Source organism: Cavia porcellus, unplaced genomic scaffold (assembly GCF_034190915.1).
Source record: "Cavia porcellus strain 051 isolate PalLab524CR breed Dunkin Hartley unplaced genomic scaffold, mCavPor4.1 scaffold_3, whole genome shotgun sequence".
In the NCBI taxonomy this organism is placed as follows: Eukaryota; Metazoa; Chordata; class Mammalia; order Rodentia; family Caviidae; genus Cavia; species Cavia porcellus.
In genome coordinates this window covers 26,895,373-26,916,409 of record NW_026947486.1, presented here as the reverse complement: position 1 = coordinate 26,916,409, position 21,037 = coordinate 26,895,373, and the positions used below count along the sequence as shown (strand labels likewise).

Here is a 21,037-nt window from a genome sequence, read left to right as displayed (position 1 = left end):
GCATGGTGGTGTTAAATAACTTGTCTGAAAATTCCAAAGCCATCAAGCAAGTAAGTGTCTCGACTATCACTACACCCTGAAATGCCTTGTAGAATAGCAGCTCCTGCTGCTCTCCATTCATATCTTCCCACCATAGCTTGACATCCCATCATGGGACTCACCATCTTTGTCAAGAGGAAGATATAGAATGTCAGTGGACTCAAGGACTCCACAAGCTTGCAATGCACCATTGACTCAGAAAGTGGCTCTACTTACCCTGGGAGAAGGAGCAGACTGGTGGCTTCAGGAAGAGTGCTAGAAGGCAGCAAGTTTGGCAGGTTTTGGAGTCTGCCTTCTGGCGTAGGTCTGGAGCCATTGAGTAGGCCCAGTGATGGGACTCTTGGGAAAGATGTGCTCTGGCACCCTAGTGGCAGGCCTTGCCTGTGCCAGGGTTTCCCAGTATGCAGCAGAGAGGGCATTCTTGTGGTAAAGGGAGAGATGTGGGGTTCTCCAGGGACAGAGGTGGTCATGGTACTGCTGGGACCTTTGCCACTGGAGACTCTGGGGAATCTGAGAATCTGAGGAATAGCACAGTTTTGGGCATATGGGGAATGGTGGGATTCCAACCATGGAAAATGATAATCTTGTGGAATTTTGGTGAGGTGATGCACTGGGTTTAAGAGGTGATGGGACTTTAGGGCTTCTGGGCAAGAGGATCACAAGTGTAGAGTGTGGCAAGTTGTTTTGGGTCTGGAGAGCAGGAATCTTAGATCTGGTGAGTGGTGAGTATTTGAGGATCTGAAGCATGGAGATTACAGATCATGACGATGGCAGGCTTTTCTGGCAACCATGATGTGAGTAGCCGAGGTTGGGGGTGTGATGGAGTGTCTGATTTAGGTTATGATGGAGCATCAGGTTCGGGATGCTGTGGAATAAAATGTTTCATGGTTCCAGCACTGAGCTGAGTTGGAGGTGGGACTTGTGTATTAGAATTCTAGGATGATATAATGATCTTGGTGTGATGGAGTGCGGGGCCTCGGAGGCAACAGAACGCTAGAGTTTCAGGGCATAAGGGCAACAAGTTTCATCATGGGAGTTGGCTGGGTCAAGGTACCAGAAAATTACTGTGCTGGAGCTTGGAGCTTTACGTATAGTAAGGTTGATAGAGAACTATAGTCCTGACTCAGTGGCCTCAGCTCCTTGGAATTGAGCATCTTATTTGTAGAGGCACTTGTACCTGAGGTTGCTCTCACAGGCCTTGATTTGCGGGAGACCTTGAGCATCAAGAATGCCTGAGCTGTGCCTGTTCTTAGACCTTGGCCACGGCTGGAGGAGGATGTGATTGTGCCTGGCGCAGATGTGTTGGATGACTGTCTCCCAGGCTCCTCACTGGCTTCCTTGGACTACACCACAATCACTGAAGTCAGAGATGTGACAAAGTTGTATTCAAGGGATATGTTGAGGACTTTGAGAGGCAAGTGGTGGTTTCACTGCCATGGAAGCATGCCTCCCACAGCTCTCCAATGATGACATGGGCCGAGAAGTGGCAAATAAAGTGCATCAGATTGAGGGCAGACTCCCCTGGGAAACCAAAGACTTTCTGCCTGCTGTTTGTGGCTCCTTCACTCTGGTGGTCCACAAGATGCAGACTATCAGGGTCACAGGTTGGCAGGCAGTCCAGCTCCTGCTCCCCTGGCTCCACCTGGCCAGACACCATCAGCTCTGACCCACCAAAGCAATTGGGGAAAAAAGGCCCAACCGGAGGTTCCAACAGAGCCGCCCAGGTAGTCCAGACACACATCTGCTAGTAGATGAATGGCGAACTCTTCATAGTAGTGCTCTAGCTGGAGGGCCATGTCAGCATCCTCTTATATGCATCAGGCTGCCCCCACCATCACCCCGGTTCTTCAGGGACAGGTGATGCAGCAGTGGGGGAATTCAGCATCACCTCCAAAGGCCAAGATATAAAAGGGTGCCTTGTAACCCTGCACCCATTGGATTTTGTGAAGGATCACTCACACTGGCTGTTGTCATGCTGGCTCTAGGCTCCCCATCAGTCATGAAGATGGCAAGTGGAACCTTCCCCACACTGGGGCCCTTCCCAGACTCATGGTTGTTATGGTCCAATACTGACACAGCTTCCAGCAGGGCTGCATTGATGCCGGTCCCTAATTGGAGAACAGACTGTGAGACGATCTTTTCTAGTCATTTCTGACCATACAATGGGTAGCTCACCAACCTCACTGTTTCAGTCACATCTCAGCTTTTCTCACCCTGTTTCTGCGGCTTATCCCTCCCAACTCCTGTACCCCCACCCAGCCTACCTAAGATCGGAGAGGAGACCCACATGTCCTTGGCTCGTCACAACAGCTCAGACTCTTCTTTGCTTATGCTCTGGGGGAATGTTTCATTCACTATTCATACTGGCAGCTATGCTAGGATACAGTCCCCACCTTCTTCATGCTATAAGAAAAGAAAAGGCTGAGATGACAGGTGGTAGGCAGGTGAGACTTTGGTAATTGAGAGAAGATTGATCAAAACCTGGAATCAGGGCAGCAGTTTGTTCAATGCATGGAAATAAATATCTAGGTAGTTGGTTTTTGAAATCTTAGCAAATTCTCTCCAGTGTTTACTTTAAGGAGGGGAAAACTCAGGACCAAAGAGAATGTGCCCTTTCAACCTGGAATCAGTTGTTTCCGCTAGGAAAGAAAGATGGGAGGGGAACACAAGACATGAAGGCACATAAGTGTGTAAAATACAATAGTGATATTTCAAGCACTGTGAGAGATAAAGAAGATGGGGGAATAAAGGGATGGTTTCAGGAACTTCTCATGTTTCCACAGCCTGCATGTTTGAGTAGGTAGGCTTAACACTTCCACTTAACCTGGAATCAGTTGTTTCCACTAGGAAAGGAAGATGGGAGGGGAACACAAGACATGAAGGCACATAAGTGAGTAAAATACAATAGTGATATTTCAAGCACTGTGAGAGATGAAGAAGATGGGGGAATAAAGGGATGGTTTCAGGAACTTCTCATGTTTCCAAAGCCTGCATGTTTGAGTAGGTAGGCTTAACCATCAGCTTCAGTGTGTCCCCTGGCACTGTGGATATTCTGCATAGTGGCCTGGATCAAGCTTTCAGATTTCCAGACACAAATTGCATCAGAAAAGTAGATGATGTGGAAGTAGTTATTGGTTTGCAGATCAATGAGGATCACATTGATGGCTTTTTCGGTCTGCAGGATATGGATGATAAGACAAGATTTAAAGTCTATGAGTGCGAAAGTCTCTTTGTACACTGAGGTACTGGATTTTATATGCTGTAAGATTCCAACACCTTCTAATTTAGGCATTCTGTGGGTCAAGGGTTATCAGGTCAAACTACTCTGGTGGGCTTTATGATCCAAGGGTTAGATCTAGAACTGCACTGGCCAATATTGCAGTTGCTAGCCATAAGTAACCATATAAATTGAAGTGCAAAATAGTTTTAAAATTTAGTTCTTCATTTTAAATAGCCATATTTCAAGTGTTCAATAACCACCTGTGGCCAGTCACTACCTTTTAAGCAGCACACAATTTTAAAACATCTTCAGGCGAGTGTGATAGTATGTACCTGTAATCCAAGCTATTTGGGAGGCCGAGACTGGATGACAGTGAGCCTAAGGCCAATGTGAGAAACTTAGTAAGACCCTGACTCAAAATAAAATGAAATAAATAAATAAAGAGCTAGGGTCTGGCTCAGTGGTAGAGTGCTTATTAGCATGTGCAAAGCCCTGAATTCAACCCCTCATACTGAAATAACACTAATACTACTAATACTAATAGTACTATCATCAAAAATGTTCTACTAGATACCAGTGGCCTCACGGGTTTGGGTTCTGCATTTTCAGAGGTCTAGTGTCCATTTCTGTTATGATTCCTGACCCCATAACCCAGGATTCAGTGATTTCAGAATCCTAAAGTTTGAGATCCTCATGATTACAGGTCTCTATATATGTCTCTCAGTGACTTCACACACTTTGGTTCTGCTCTACCCTGCTTTTCACTCTCATCCTCTGTTTCTTTCAGGCTAGTCTTCTTGCTAGACTCCTGATAACACAGATTCTATTTCACCTCCATAAATTTGCTCTTGTTGTGCCACCTAGATAATGTTATGATTTGTGTCTAGATGTCCCCCAAAAGCCTCATGTACTTTTAGATGGGGCTCTTTTGGAGGTAACTGAATCTAGAGTTTGTGATTGGTTCATGGTTCAATGCTAGGACTAAGGGTACTGAGATGAACGGTGAGTGATTGCTGGATCAGTCCACTGATTGTATTGGCAGCCAATCCCTAATCCCAGCTGTCTGTGTAAGACAAAACAGACAGAAAGAGGCTTGTTTCCCCCTTTTTCTCTCCTTGCATTTTCTGTCTTCCATCACCATGAACTGTTTGTTGCCTTTCTGCCATGAGCCACCCTGCCTTGGAGCCAGCTAATTATGGACTGAAACTTCTATGAACTGTAAGCAAAATGAACCTTTCCTCCCTTAAACTTGGCATCAGTATTTTGTCTCAGCAATGAGAGAAAAGTAGCTAAGACAGAATTTGGCACCGGAGAAGTGAGGTCGTTGTGATGGTTCAGGAGCCTTTGGGTATGGCTTGTGGGAAGAGATTGGAAAGATTGGAAAGATTTGGTCGTTGTGATGGTTCAGGAGCCTTTGGGTATGGCTTGTGGGAAGAGATTGGAAAGATTTGAAGAGATTGGAAAGATGCTGGCTGAAAAAGTAGATCTTGAATGCCTTAGGCTGTTCTGTATGGGAGACTGTGGTCAGAGTTCAGAAAACCAGAAGGCCGATAAAGGCCATGCTCAGGAAGGTTCTGATGAGAAGAAGGGATGCATCGGTTGTTGGAATCCGGACAATGTGTTATGGCTTGACAGAAAGTTTGTCTGCATTTTGCTTGTGTCCAGAGAGTTTGCCTGAGACTGAAATTAAGGGTGTGGGCTAAATAATCTGGCAGAAGAAGTTTCAAGGCAATCTAGTGTTGAAGTGGTGGCATGCCTACTGTTGGGGGTTTTAGCCAGGTTTAGGTTAAGAATCAAGAACAACGAGCCCAGCAGAATGATTTGAAACATTGTGAGTTTGACCAGAAAGGCATCTCCAGTAAATTCATGGACTGCAAAGATAGAGAAGAGGAGATCTTGATGGCTGAGAAGCAATAGGAAAATAGAAAAGATGGACTGCAGACATCACAACCAGCAGCAGGACCCCACCCTCTGCAGCCTCAAACCTGCAAAAGTGAAAGACTTTGCTGTGAGAAGAACGCTCCAGAGCACCATATTCCATAATGGCAGCAGCCTAGAGAATTTGTTCCTTGGAAATGGATTCATACCTTTCAGTGATCCAGGCACTTGACCCTTACAGCCAAGGGAGAGGAAAGCCTGGTTACTGCTCTTTCTGGCAGCAGACTTTGGCATCATCCATGGGGTACTGATTTTAGGTCCATGCAGAATGGAAGAGTTGTGGCATCAGGAAGGCTTCCACCCAGACTTCAGAAGGCCTGGGAGGCCAGGTAGTGTTCCCAAGAGGGCAGGGTGTGAAGCTGTGAATGTGAAGCCAAAGGTTCAGTGGAGGCCCCAGAAGGGTTTGGAGAAGCCAGGGATGAGGATCATCTGAGGAAAACTGCAAGGAGACAGCAGATTGGGCCCAAGAGATGAGGTATAGGAGCTGCAACCACTGGAGGTGCCACAGGGGCAGAGCCACCAAGCCCTTTGGAGTTCACATGTTGCCACCGATTGCCTCGGGTGCTTCACATAGAGCTGCTACAGGACTTAATCTTTGCCCTGTTGGATTTTGTACTTGTGTTAGTCCCATTCCTTTGTATCTTTCTCTTTGCAACTTTTGAGATGGAGATGTCTGTCTTGTGCCATCAAATGTCAGAAGTGTTTGACTTTCTTTTCCATTTGTTCAGGGCCTCACAGCTAAGTTTGCCTTAAATCTCAGAGACTTTCAACTTAGGCTTTTCAGCAACACTGAAACTGTTAGGACTTTGGCAGCTCTTGGAGATGAATGAAATGCCTTCATGAATAAAGAGATGAATAAAAGGATGGAGGGCTAGGGTTGGAGTGTTACGATTTGTGCCTGGATGTGACAGTAAAGCCTCATGCAGTCATAGGGTTTTTTGGGAGGTGGCTGAATCTGGAGTATGTGATCGACTGGTAGTGTGATGCTGGCATCAAGGGTGCTGGGACTAAGGGTGGGTGATTTTTGGATTAGTTCACTGGTTGGATTGGCACTACCCTAATCCCAGTAGACTGTATTCTATTTACAAGACAGAAAGAGACTTGTCTCTCTCTCCCTTGATTTTTGGCTACAGACTGCCTGCCATGAACTGCTTTTGTCTGTGATGGCCCTGTGCCAAGCCACCCTGCCTTGGAGCCAGCCAATTATGGACTGAAACTTCTACAGACTGTGAGCAAATTAAAAGTTTTCCTCCTCTAACTTTAGGTGTCAGCTATTTTGTCTCAGCAGTGAGAAAAGTAACTCAAACAGGTAACATTTGCATTAACGTATTCTTATCTTCATTGATGGTGGCATTTCTTCATCACTGATTGCTGCCATTGCAATCTGTCAATTACTGATAGAGGGGTGATGAAGTCTCCAACTACAGTAGTGAATTCATCTGTCTCTACTCCCTGTTCTAATGGATCGTACTTCATGCATTTTGGTACTGTTATTAGGTGCACACACATGAAGCACTGATATATCTTTTGGGAGAACTGAACTCTATCAAAATATTATGCACTTATTTCCCTGACAATTTCCTTGCTCTGAAGTCTTAGTTGTCATAAATTAACATAGTTACCCCAGATATCTTTTGATTTGTGTTTCCATTGTCCGTGTTTCTCTAGTGCTTTATTTTTAGTCTTACTTGTATCTTTATATTTAAAGTGAGTTTTAGCCAGGTATGGTGATAATCAGCAGGCCTGTAATCCTAGCACTCCGGAAGGATGAAGAAAAAGGATGGAGACTATGAGCCCAATTTGGGCAAGGTAGAGGCTTTGTGACACTCTGTTTCAGAAGAGAAAGAAAGAAAGAAAGAAAGAAAGAAAGAAAGAAAGAAAGAAAGAAAGAAAGAAAGAAAGAAAAATGAAAGAAAGAAAGAGAGGGAGAGAGAGAGAGAGAAAAGAAAGAAAAAAGAAGGAAAGAAAGGAGGCAGAGATGGAGAGAGACAGAAAACAAAGTGGATTTCTCCTAAATTAACATGCAGTGAATTTTTTTTGATCATTCACAATGATGATCTTGGCCATTTCATAGGTGTATTTAAACCATTCATAAATCTAGTGATGACTGATATAGTTGATTGATTTCTATTTGTTTCCCTTATTCTTTATTTGTGTGTGTGTCTTCCACTCATTTTCCACCTTTTTCAGTTTTAATTGTACATTCTGCATGATCTCATTTTTCTCTCATTTCTTAGCATATTTGATACACTTAAAAATAAAATTTTACTGGTGCCCTGAAATTCCTGATATACCTTTGCAACTAATTCAAGTTTACTTTCAAATAATACTATATAGCTTTATATCTAGTACAAGTATCTTGAAGCAGAGTGTTCCAAATTTTTCTGTCTCATCCCGTATCACATTGCTGTCATTAATTTCACTTTCTTAAACTGTGCTCACTGAATACGTTGTTGCTATTATTTTGAAGAAAATATTTTTTGTTTTACCTTCTCCTTTTCCTTCTCTAACACTTCTCCTCCCTTTATGTACAGTCAAATTTCTAATATATGCCATTTTTCTCTTTGCTGAAAAGCTTTTAACATTACTTGCAAAACAGTCTACTGTTGACAATTCTCGCAATTTTTGATTCTCTGAGAAAGTCTTTTTTTCTTTTACACTGGAAGGATAATTTTGATGTATACACAGTTCTAGGCTAGGGTGGTTTCTTTGCTTTGACACTGGAAATATTGCCCTGCATTCTTCTTCTTTCCATGGTTTCTGAAGAGAAATCTGGTTAATTTATATCCTTGTTCCTCAGTAGGTAAGGAGTTTTTCCTATAGTGCTTTGTTTTTCAAGATTTTCTCTTTGTCTTTGATTTTTCTGTTGTTTGAATATGTGACACCTAGGTGTAGATTTTGAATATTTATCGTGCCTGTTGTTCCTCACGCTTCCTGGACCTGTGGTATGGTCTCCGTGGCTTGACTTGGAAAATTTGTATCTATTGTTATTTCAGATATTTCTTCTGTTACTTTCTTCTGTATGATTCCAATTCAATATGTGCTATATCGTTGTAATGCCTTCACATTAGAAAATGTGATGTAAAAAGGAATGCTGTCTTCTATTCATTTTTCTTTCTATTTTTCAGTGTGACAAGTTTCTGTTGACATATGTTCAAGTTCACTGATTCATCAGCCATGCCCATTCTCCCGATAAGCCACATTTCTTCACTCATTCTTCACTGCTGTTACTGTGTTTTGCATTTCTAGCATTTCCTTTGATTTTATTAGGAATTCCAGATCTCTGCTTACATCACACATGTGTTCTTGCATGTTGTCCACTTATTTCATTGGAGTACGTGGGATACTGATTATGCTTATTTTATTTCAACTGGGGAGGGGTGGTTACTAGGAACTGAACCCAGGACCTCACACTTGCCAAGCAGGCACTACAGCACTGAACCCCTGCTAAATATCTGTTCCCAATTATGCTTATTTTAAATTCCTCCTCTGATAATTTTAATGTCTGTCATATATCAGGGTCTGTTTTAAATGCTACATTTATCTCTTCAGATTGTGAGTGTTATTCTTTCTTAGCATGCCATGCAATTTTATGGAGAAAGCATCCATAATGTATCAAGGAATGGGAAGTGAAGCAAACACTTTTCCCACCTGTACTGGAGACTGAACTCAGGAAGATGTGAGCTATCTCAGAAGCTCTTCTCATTTCATTTTTAATTGAAAAAAGGTCTTGCTAAATTGCTCAGGATGGGCTCAAATTTATGATGCTCCTGCCTCAACTTCCCTGGCAGCTAGAGTTACAAGTGCACACCACAGTGCAGGTTGTTCTTACGATGCTAGAACTTAGGCTATGGTTGTTGTTTGCAGTAGTTTTAAGGCCCACAGGCTATAGCTTCATCTAAAGTCTATACATGGGTCTCCATTTTTGCCTATGAGCTCCCATAAGGACTTTTTAAAAAAAAGAAGGGCTAAGGCTTACAGTTCTTTCAGCAACAACCTTCCTGTGTTATGTGGGAGCCACAGTTGATGTGGTATTACTGTGTGTGGTAAGAGGAAGGATTCCATAATCCTGTAGCTAGGTATCATCCTTTCAACTGGGACACAAACTTCACAAATGGTACTGAGATCTGTCCCTCACCCTTCAGAAACAGACAGGAAAGCTGGAAAGGTTTTGAGTTGGGGAGGCCAAAGCTCTACTGAAGGTTGTGGAGTTGGCTTGGGATAGTTCCCTTCCCACATGTTGATGACCTCTGGTAAAACACCACTCAGTTAGATTGCAGTCTCAAGAGCTCTGAGGTTAAAAGCTCTATGCATGCAGCCTCTACTATCCCAAGACACTTGAATCTTACTGCTTGGGAAATACTTCAAACAATCAACAACTGTGATCTCATCTTATTAAAAAGAAATCACCAACAGAGTAAAAGGAAAATGCATGAATTGGGAAAAAAATAGCCAATTTTCCCTCAGACAAAGGACTTCTAACTAGATCATAAAAATTCATAGACCCAATCCAAAACTGGGCATCTAAGATGAATGCACACATCTAGATAAAGAAATACAAGTGGCAGACAAATACATGAAAAAAAATGTTAACATTACTGGTCATTTGAGAAAAACAAATTAAAAACAACACTGAGATTCCATCTCAAATCAGAAAGAAGGTCTACTATCCAAAAATCATACAATGACAAGTGCTGGTGGGATTGTGGGGGAAAAGGAACCCTTCTCCTTTGCTGGTGGGAGTATAGACTGGTGAAAACACTGGAAATCAGTGTGGAGGTTTTTCAGAAAACTACGAATAGAGGTCCCATTTGACGTAGCAATTCCCCTTCTGGGTATTTTTCCAGAAGAATTCAAAACATCATCTCACATCGACATATGCATACCCATGTTTATTACAACACAATTTGTCATAGCTGAATCTTAGAAACAACTCAAAAGCCCTTCAGCCAATGAATGAATAAAAATGATGTGGTACTTTTACACTACTCAGTTATAAACCAAGATAAACTCGAGGCTTCTGTAGGTAAATGGATACAACTAGAGATCATATTCAAAAGTGAAATAAACCAGACTTGCATATTGTTTCCCTGTGTAGGAAGCTGAAAACTAAATATGATCAAAAAGGTATAATAAATATTGTGAAAGGGAAATAAATTGCTCAAAATGAAAGAAAAATAAGGATGTGAGATTAAAGAAAAAAGGTAGGGTAAACACACACACATATTTATATATAATATGATAATTAAGATCATTATCCTACTAATTGTATTAGTTCAGTGAAAGGAACAGTTAGTATTTATGTTGTTTGATCAATTTTGCATGCCTATATCTGGTAATCTGAGCAAATATTTTGAAGATAGCAATATGCAATATAATAAGCACTGTTAATTTCCTATCATCTTGTTTTAAATTCTGTATTATTTTTATTGTTTTTATAAAATTTAAAACAAAGGGAAAAATTTGAAAAGTAACTGGAAAATAAAAAGCCCTAGATTATTATGGTTTGCAATACTCCTTCCAGACTATTGTCAACTGAAGTACTAACACCAAAGTCTGGCTCCAATATTCTGACTCAAGGGTAACTGGTAGAAGAGCTACAAGATCCAAATTGATAGCCCCAGAACTCTATGGTTTCTAAGCCTATAGTGCTAGTACCCTATTATATTTAAACTTTAAAAGATCAAACTACCAAAGCCTAGAAAACCCGTCATCTTATGAAATTTCAGAGCCTGTGTTATGTAAGGTTTGTATTGGATCATGAGTATATGATGGCAGGGTGCTCCAGTTCAAGGATTCCAAGACATGAGGACCTACAGAGTGATAGGATTTTCAGTGCAGTTAGAAGAGAGAACATAAAGTAAAAAGGACCTGTATTCTAGGATGCAGAGAGAAACTTCATGACTTCATGACCACCGGGGATCTGGCTTTCTCTGCCCGACACATGGTGTGGGGGGCATACATATAGCTTGGGTCTGGGGTGGTGCCTAAAGGGAACATTGCTGATGCACAAGCAGCCTATTGGAATTCATTTCATTCCACAGGTAAATTGCCAAGGGGCGGGAAAGTGACTTCAATGTAAATGTCCCTTAGTCCTGCCTCTCTCTGCTGTAGTGTCCTATCTAGGGCAAAACCCTTTCACAGAGCCCTGGAATTTTACAACTCAGGGAGTTGACAGTTTTAGGAAATATAGACCAGTGTTGCAATGTTCCTAGGGCTCCGTGGTTCTAGATTTCTGTGGTTTCTGTTGTATGAGGTACCACGGCCCTATGGCAGGATCAGGCTCAGACAGAAGATCCAAGACTGATGGGCTGATGGGCTGATGAGAGCATAGAATCTCTGGTCCTAGGGCCTCACTGTTCAGCATTCTCTGCTTTCTGGTCTTCTAAGGCCAAGACTAAAGTGATCCCCAGGGTCCTTGTTACCTGCTTCATTTTGGTACTAAACTTGGAGCTGCTCACATCAATAACAAGCACCACATTCTTCACCACATTTAGAGGCCTCTGGGGGCAAAGCAATGAATAAAATAATTGCCATAAATCTGGACAAAAAGAAAGGAGATCAAGAAGAGCTGTAAGAGTCAATCCAAATCGGACCTCTCTTATTCTCCTGCATAACTCTGCCCTTTCCTACCTAAGACTTCTCACTGCTTACAGTTAAATAGTCTTCTGTGTGACTGTTTATTCAGTGTCTGTCTCCAAAAGAAGTATGTCTCTGCTGTTCAGACCTTCATCCTAGGCCTTGAACACAGCTGTGAAGCAAAAGAGACTGGCTTGTGGCCCAGGGCTCCAAGGATCAGGGTCTCCATAATTTGTGAGTTCCTGCCTGTGAGAGAACTGGTCTTGCACAGTGTTGAGATTCGCCAGGGACATCTGGCCTAGGCTCCAGGAATGGTAAGTATTGTTTTAACCTCCCTCAACACAGTGAGCCTGGGGCCTACCTCATTGCTGCCCAGGGCTGGGAGATTGCAGGGCCTTGCTCTTCTCCACAAGCCTTCTTTCTGCTGTTGCTGGGCAGAGCAAGAGGGGAAGGAGGCAGCAGAGGCCAGCTGAGTTCTTTGTTTCTAGAAGATTGGTTATACCACGTAAAGATGCTTGGGGGCTGTTCTGGATGTGACTGGATGTACACACACACACACACACAGTGCAAACACACACATGCCTTTCTCTGTCTCTATCTCTGTCTCTGTCTCTGTCTCTCTCTTACTCTCTCTCTCCCCCTCCCTCCCCTATTTGTGTTTTGTCTCTCTCTTCTTGTCTCCCTCCCTCTCTGTCTCTCTCTCGCTCCCCATCTGTTTTTTCTCTTTCCTCCCCCTCTCTAACTCCCTCCCTCTCTGTATGTCTGTCTCTCAGTCTCTGTCTCTGTTTCTGTCTCTCTCTCTCTCTCTCTCTCTCTCTCTCTCTCTTTATCTATCTATCTCTCTGCAGAGCCTGAGGGCTGAGTCACATGAGGGAAGGTCCCTCAGGACCAGTGTCAGCTCAGTCCAAAGATGTCTGTGTTTGCTGAGGGTTTGTGCTGTCCTGAAGCCTGAAGTATAAGCAATTCATGCCCAGTGAAACTGGCTCATCCTCCTCTCTACTCTAGGAACTATGTGACAACAAGCCTGGACACTGCGTTCTCTTTCCTCCGGGGAGAAGAGGAAATAGAAGTACATGGTGTTCTTCCCCTCACCCCAACCTGTGAATTCGCATGTGCTCAGCTATAGCTGACCCTGTGCTATCTGTGCCCCAACTTCCTATTTCACAGCATGGGGATAGGACTCAGATTACCAACTTCTCAGAGTTCCCTCTGCAGTCATCTTAACCACCTTCTCAACTCAGAAAAGACATAGAGGTCATGAGGCTAGACACATCTAGACTGCCCACCCTGCTCTTGGGCAGGGTCTATCTGTATTCCCATAGCCTCTCTCCTCTGCAGAGAACTGCATGGTACTGCCACAGACCCTAGGCACTCTCAGGCCCCAGCACTCCCTATTCCTCAATCTACTTCTCACCACGCCACAACTACCCATATGACCTTTACTGGATTTTCCTTAGAATATAGAAATTAAATACCTTTCCCAGCCACTAAAATAGGCCCTCACTCCCGAACTTCCTGAAACTTCTAACTGGCCTTTTCCCTCCCCTTAGCATCCCGAGCTGAAGGGATGAGCACCTGCTATCCTCTGACACCTCCAGTTTATATGTGTGAATCTCACAGGACAATTCCCACCCCTGATTGCACTGAGACTGCTCTCACTAAAGGCAACTATGCATACCTTGTCTCCAAACCCAAGGGACATATTTGGGGTCCCTTCACACTGCACCTCCCTCATGTTCTCACTGCTGCTGATGACTTCTTTTTCTGAAACCATTTCTCCCTGAGACTCTGGGATGGGCTGCTCTCTGTGTTCTCCTGCCACCTCTGAGTCCACCTCGTTCAGTCTGTGTCTCTAAGTTCCCTTTACCTTCATACCCATTAGCAGTACTTCCAAAATTTTCCAGGTCACAGTATGCAAAGAACATGATTATGACTTGCTCAAAGGAGTGAACAGGAGGGGGTTAGTGGGGAGGGGTGGCAGTCTGAGCAGGTTGCTTGCAGATGGTTGACCAGGCAGCCTGAGGCCTGAGGTCTATGACTGCTGGATTGGTAAACTCCACCTGAGTTGATATCATAAGGGGCCCTCCCTCCTGGCTCTAAACATTCCCCATGGGTGACTTCTCTCATTCCTCTGAATGATACCACTGAATTGCCACTAGGGACCCCACATCTCTTTCTGCAGTCTGGTCTGCTCATTCTTCCACCTCCACAACTAAGTACCCACTCAGTGGGGACCTGTTTACTCAGATGCCTCCAATGCATCCTAACCTGTATCGTCCACAGTGCCATGGACCAAGCCACGAGCAGAAGCTGCCTGGTCTCCTGGGTGTCCCCCATGTCTGAGTGGCTAGACCTCTTGTAATCTACAAAGGAGCCCTCAAACTCAAGTTCAAAAAATGAGGCAAAAACATATTTTAAAAAGCAGCACTGATTTATTTTGTCCTGGTCTCAGTGACACATTGCAGTTGGAGATTGCAAAAGCTGTGCATTGCTCCTCTATACTTGCCACATTTAAGTACCTATCACAATTTACAAAGTAAGGGGTTCTGGGTGTGGATCAGGAAAACTGTTAATGAGGAAGGCCTTTTTCTTCCTTAGGAGAGGATAGAGCAATCTAGCAGTAATTAAGAACCCCTGTTAGCTTATTAGGGAACCACACCTGTTATTTGTAGAGGGCAACAATGGTTAGCATATCAATTAGGTTAGGTTTTACAATTCTTTACAGAAGACAGCATTGATTAACATGTCAGTTAGGTCACCCAGAGGGAAAGAAACATGCACATAGAACAGTAGGCCACATTACAGGTATTTTGGTATAATACAAATATAATGAAGCTCTTTTTGCTAGTGTACAACATTCCCCACTGATTTTGGTCTGTGAGTCAAATCATTGACTCATAGGTATCTGTTTATAACCTTGTGTGCATCTTTAAAATCATAAGCTTTTAAGATCTTTGATATAGTTTATCAACTTGTTTACAATATAAGGCCCAATAGGAGGACTAACAAAGGTCTTGCAGCTGTCATTATTAAAGCTGTTAACCAAAAGGAGAAAGAAATTTAAATTTACTCTGTTCTGTCATACAAGTAACATATATTTTTAAAGTCAGACAGAGGCCTCCTTGGGTTTTTATAAGGGAGAACACAAGATTACCAGTTACATTTGGCAATCTTAAGCTTTAAAGAGTCCATAGAGGGAACGACAGTCCACTTATCTGTAGGTTGATCGCCTCTGGAAGCCAGGACCTGCTTGAACTGGGAATGATGAATCCAGGCAGGCTTTTTCGCTAGTTTGATAGTCCCTTGCAGCTCAAGAGATTCACTGTGACGCCTCTTGATAAGGGCCAGTGTCTAGGCTCTACAGCAAGGTGTTTGCCCTTGCAGTGGGCAGCAGTGAAATCACCAGTGGATGGAAGTCAGAACTGGCTGAAAAATCTGGGCGGGGGGCTTAGTAAGATCTTGATTAGCTAAATCAGCCAAGTTATTTTAGAAACCTTAAGGATAAGAGGAAGAGGTCTTCCATATAAAGCCCTGAAAGGGGAAATACCTGCAACATAAGGGGTACAACATGCACGCAAAGAGCAAAGGGAAGGAGACTCACCCAGTTCTCGCCAGTTTTTAAGGCCATTAGTAATTATTGTCTTTAAGGTCTGATTCATCTTTTTTACTTGTCCTGAACTTTGAGGCCAGTAATCACTAAGCACAATAGAGTTTCCAATTGATCTGCAAAGCTTAGGTTGGTGTTTGACTTATCTGGGCTATAGAAGCTTGGCCATTGTTGGACCCCATGGATAAAGGGAAGCCAAATCGGGGAAACTGCTATCAGGGCTGACTCAGACTTAGTAGGCAACGCTTTAACCCATCTAGTAAAAAATATCTATCATTATTAATAAGTACTTATTTTCTTGAAGTCCAGGCTTTTCCCTTTTCGTAAAGTCTATGTCTCAATGTTTTTTAGGCATAGTCCCACATAGTGAGCGGTTTCTATTTGTTGCAGTTGTTTTGGGTTTACCAATTGGCACTGAGGGCATCTGAGGCTCACAGACTGGGCTAGCTTTAATATTGGCCCCCAGGGATCACTCTGGAGTTGAGCTGCCAGACACAAGTCTTTTCAAGTGCAAATAGGCTCTGACAAAGTAGGTGGGATCAGCAGTAATGTCAGGGCTGTCTCAATCCCCACTGGTTTTGTAGTTGCCTTTTGGGCGGTGGCATGTGCCAAATTATTTTTTGTATAACAAGACCATCTCCTGCCCAATGGGCTCTTCAGGGGATAATAGCCACTCTCCTAGACATCCAGATGACAGCCAACAAGTTTAAAATTTGGGGAGCATTTTTAATCTTTTGACCCCAGAAGTCAATAAGCACCATTCTTGATAAATGGCCTATTAAGGGCCCTTGCATTTCTAGATGCTACCGGTGTATAAATGTGATAGGCCTTTTGCAATCTTTTCAGAAAACTCTGAGGGAGACTTATTCGCCAATTGTCTCACCTTTGCTATTTTGGGCAAATTGGTGGATTTTCTGGTGTGCCTTAATGGCTACTGAGAACAACTGACAATACTGGGAAACCTCCTTAACTCTGGTTAATTGGGGTAGGACAAAAGGAAAACATGGTTCTGACATTCTGGATCAGAGGGCAGGCTTCATTTGGATGCCGTATTGCTTTTTTTTGTCCCAGGGTGCCATGTGGCAGGCCATTGTTTTACTGAACTTACATACTTAACAAAAACGGCTTTTTCATAGGTAACAAAATTAATTTTGCCGCATAACCTCCCAGATGTCCACAGCACATGCAAGAACTTGTATTTATCTGTATAATCACCAATCACAATAGGCGCAATCAGTATTTCTTTTAAACTTAGATGGCTTTTTCCAGTACAACACGAATTGTTTTTTTTTTTTTTTTCTCTTTTCTATTTTAGCAATCAAAATCTGAACTCTGTTTTTATAATCTATAGCATTCCTGGAAATTCCCCTCCCCCAAACTCACAGTATTGCAAATTATCCTGTTTGGCTCTTTGCTCTGATAGCCATGCCACAGAAAGAAAGCATTTTCTCTTTTACATTTTTACTTTAAGACAAAACCACCTTCTTTTTTTTACTTATTATCATTCAATTACTTTTCTCCTGCTTTTTAAACACCATTAAAACCTTTAACAAAATCCTTGAAGTGACCTTTTAGTAGTCTAAAACATATTTAATCATTTTATGTGTTTTTACCACATTAAAATGCTACATTTTAAAAACTGTAACTTTTTTAACTGGCTCAATTACAGTATGATCTGATTTTACTTGGTAAAGTTAATATGATTTTTAAAAACCATAAATATACATATATATGTGTATATATATTTATATTTTAACCAGAAAGAAAAAATGCTTTTAAAAGGCATGCTGAGGTTGCAAGTAATCAATTGAGGACTAAAACATTAAACAATGTGCCACAAAAGACAAGACCCACATTAAAGCCACAAACAAAGGTTGTTTTGTGCAGTTTGATGAGCTAAATGAAATAATTTTTATTATGAACCTTGAGTCCAATGAGCCACATGGATCCTGCAACAGAAATAGGCAATGAGCCCCTCAGTTAGTAACAAATTCAACAAGTTCAAATGGCCAAAAAAAACCCCAAACTTAGTAACAGATTCAAACAGGCAGACAATTCCCAAGTACAAAAACACTGAACATAAATATACACAGGCAAAAGGCCCCAAAGATACGGATGGGCCAAAACCCCAAATGGGCCAAAACCACACATGTGGGCTAAAGCCCCAAACAGGCCAAAGAACCACACACATGGGCCAAAGTCCCAAATGGGCTGAATCCCCAAATGTGCCAAATCCACACACATGGGCCAAAGCCCCACACTGCAAATGGTCAATAGTCCCCGAATTCCAGTGCAGAAGGAGCCCTAGCTCATCTGCAGTCATTGTGCACATCCAATTACAAATGGGTAAAAACCCCTACATGGGCCGAAGCCCAAAGTTACAAATAGGCCCCAGAAGCCCTAAAATACAAAAGGGGGAAAAAGTCCCCTAGAAGTTGTCACATTTTATCTGCAGTTACAAATGTGTGCACTCAGATTATAAACAGGCAAAAAAGCCAAATACTTACAGAAGATTAGCCAATCAGTGGGGGGGGTCCCCCATTAATCCAGAGCAAGCCTTCAAATCTTGTAATCCACAAATGAGCCCCCAAACTCAAGTTCAAAAAACGAGGCAAAAACATATTTTAAAAAGCAGCACTGATTTATTTTATCCTGGGCCCAGTGATACAGTGAAGTTGGAGATTGCAAAAGCTGTGTGTTGCTCCTCTATACTTGCCACCTTTAAGTACCTATCACAATTCACTTTTTTTTATTTAAAAGGAAGAAGAGAAAAAACAAAACAAAACAAAGCGGTGTAAGGGTACAAGTAATACAGAACTACAAAAAAAAAAAAAAAAAAAAAAACAACAGTAAGAAATCACCAGTTACTAGATTACATATTATCGTCTTAGACATATTTGCTCAAAGCACACAAAGTGGACATTCAAACACTGAGACTGCAAACAGTTGTGTTCAATGATCTAACCAAAAACATTAATATGGTCAGCTATTTAACACACTTGCTGTTGTATCCTTTAGAGCTCTTTTTTCCCTCTCTTTTTTACAACAAAATTTACACATTTTGGGTTTTATTACTCCTTAGTTCTTATTACTTTTTGGGGGGAGAGAATAAAGTCAAATATGGCAAAACAAAGCTGTCAGTCAAAACCAAGGATAGACATAGCACATGATGTAAAACAGAGTACAAGGTTATCAACAATGGTTAACAACAATGTCGCTTGTTTCCTTAAAAAGAATTGTCTATCTCATTAGATATTATAAAGTTGAACAAGACAGTAGAGAACAAGAAAAAACTTAAAACTTAAGCATTGTAAACATTACAGGACTTCCAAAGGAGACAATAGTCAAACCAGAATGGGCATCTTAGTGAATCTTATTGCCTTCAAAGTAGTTGCCTATACTCTCAAACTTGATACTATCATACAGAATGGAACAGAGTCTAATCAGTCAAAACAGGATCATGGGAGTACTACAGGACTTCAAAACAAGTTAATAGGAAATCAAAAAAAGTTACTATTATATATCCTACTAATTTTTTAAATTATTCCCCTTAATTAAAAAAACATAAGAAATAACTAAATAATTTTTTAATGAATAAGGGAGAGATTGAGATAAAACAGGACATAACAATATAACAATACAGGTCAAAGCATAACTGTTTCAGCAACCTAGTGCTTCACAACCAAATAACCCGACTTAATAGTGGTTACCATAGTGTCTGTCTTTTTCCTTGAAATATTTGAATAAAACCTCATATACTATAGCTTCAAATATTTCCATATCAAGAAGCCCAGAATAAAGCCTTTCCAATTAATAAGTGAAAACTTTATAAGGCTTCAAGGCCACATAATGGGGAATCATGATTACCACATATTTTTATATATTTGAATCATTACTTACATTAGGGAAACTATTCGGTATTCACACATGCGAGATTGATTTATTTCACTTATGAGTATAGTCTCAATCTGCGCCATTTTATTGATAAATATCTCAATGTGATCCTTCTTTATAGCTGAGTAATACTCCATTATATAGAAATACCACAACTTTTTTATCCATTCCTCAGTTGATGGACACTTGGGTTGTTTCCAAGATCTGGCGATTACAAATTGTGCTGCTGTAAACATAGGTGCACATATATCACTGTGGTATGATGCTTTCAGTTCTTCTAGGAATATGACTAGAGTGGAATAGCTGGAATAAATGGGACTTCCTTATCCCAGCTTTTTGGGAAATCTCCAGACTGAACTCCACAAAGGCTGTACCAGTCTACACTCCCACCAACAGTGTAGGAGAGTTCCTTTTTCCCCAAAGCCTTGCCAGCATTTGTTGTTGTTGGTTTTCTTGATCCTGGCCATTCTTTCAGGAGTGAGATGGTATCTCAGTGTGGTTTTAATTTGCATTTCTCTAATGACCAATGATGATGAACATTTTTTCATGTATTTATTTGCCATTTGCATTTCTTCATCTGAGAATGGCGTATTCATCTCAGATGCCCATTTTTTGGATTGGATCTTTGAATTTTGGAGGTCTGAGTTTTTTTAATTCTTTATATGTTTTAGACAAGAGTCCCTTTTCTTAGAGAGAGTTCACTAAAATCTTTTCCCAGTTTGTGGGACCTATCACAATTTACAAAGTAAGGGGTTCTGGGTGTGGATTGGGAAAACTGTTAATGAGGAAGATCTTTGTCTTTCTTAGGAGAAGACAGAGCAGTCTAGCAGTAGCTAAACAACTCCTGTTAGCTTATTTTAGCACCACATTTACTATTTGTAGAGGGCAACAATGGTTAACATATCAATTGGGTTAGGTTTTACAATTCTTTACAGAAGGGAGCATTGATTAACATGTCAGTTAGGTCACCCATAGGGAAAGAAACACGCATATAGAACAGTAGGCCACATTACAGGTATTTTGGTATAATACAAATATAATGAAGTTCTTTTTGCTAGTGCACAACAGACCCACTGCTCAAATGATACATTCATTGCCACAGTCACACACTCTCTACAGCCCTTGCATGCTTTTTCTCTGTAAGGGCACCACCAACCCCAGGATCCCTCCTCATATAAAGCTGAATGCCCCCTTCAATCTGCCTGTACCCAGCCAGCAAGCCAGCCATCAATTCTGCAGGATACTTGTCAGGGTCACCTCACCTCTACATTCGAGATTTGTTTAAGCCTAACTTGTTTTAGGTTCCCTGTTCCTACTCACAGCCAACCCACCCCCACAATCCTGCTGGGTCTCCACACACATCAACTCACAGATTCATACTCTCTCTGGCTCCCCAGACACCTACACAACAAAATGCAAGTTTCTTGCCCTGTTGCTGCCAGACTTGCCAGGCTCCTGTATCTCTTATCATTTTGCATTCAAATGCATGCCCCTTGCAGCCCCCCCCCATGAATACCTGGATATTTCCAGCCTCCATTCCCTTTATTGAAAAGCACCCACTTTGATAGAATGCTTTTTCCTTTCCTCAAGGGCCCCCCATATTGTCCACTTCCCTACATCCTTTAAAACCCAGGCCAGCCTTCACTTTCTCTGAGGAAAATTCTCTGGCTATTATCCTCCCCTTATTCTGGCTTCTACTATGTCTGGCTTCTACCCTGTCATGGGGGTGTTTCTGGGCTCCTGTCAGTATTGTCTGGATC

General features: G+C 41.9%; 1 protein-coding gene across 1 annotated transcript in view; it reads right to left on the bottom strand.

The window, feature by feature from the left end:
* Positions 1-21,037, bottom strand: part of LOC101787744 (inter-alpha-trypsin inhibitor heavy chain H6) — a 70,016-nt gene that overhangs the window by 39,857 nt on the left and 9,122 nt on the right. Inside the window, 12 exon segments of the mRNA XM_063245553.1 lie at positions 162-173; positions 176-298; positions 392-572; positions 574-777; positions 1,128-1,456; positions 1,459-1,729; positions 1,731-1,997; positions 1,999-2,147; positions 2,821-2,823; positions 3,055-3,214; positions 11,623-11,693; positions 11,696-11,738. Coding sequence (XP_063101623.1) covers positions 162-173; positions 176-298; positions 392-572; positions 574-777; positions 1,128-1,456; positions 1,459-1,729; positions 1,731-1,997; positions 1,999-2,147; positions 2,821-2,823; positions 3,055-3,214; positions 11,623-11,693; positions 11,696-11,738 — 1,813 coding nt within the window.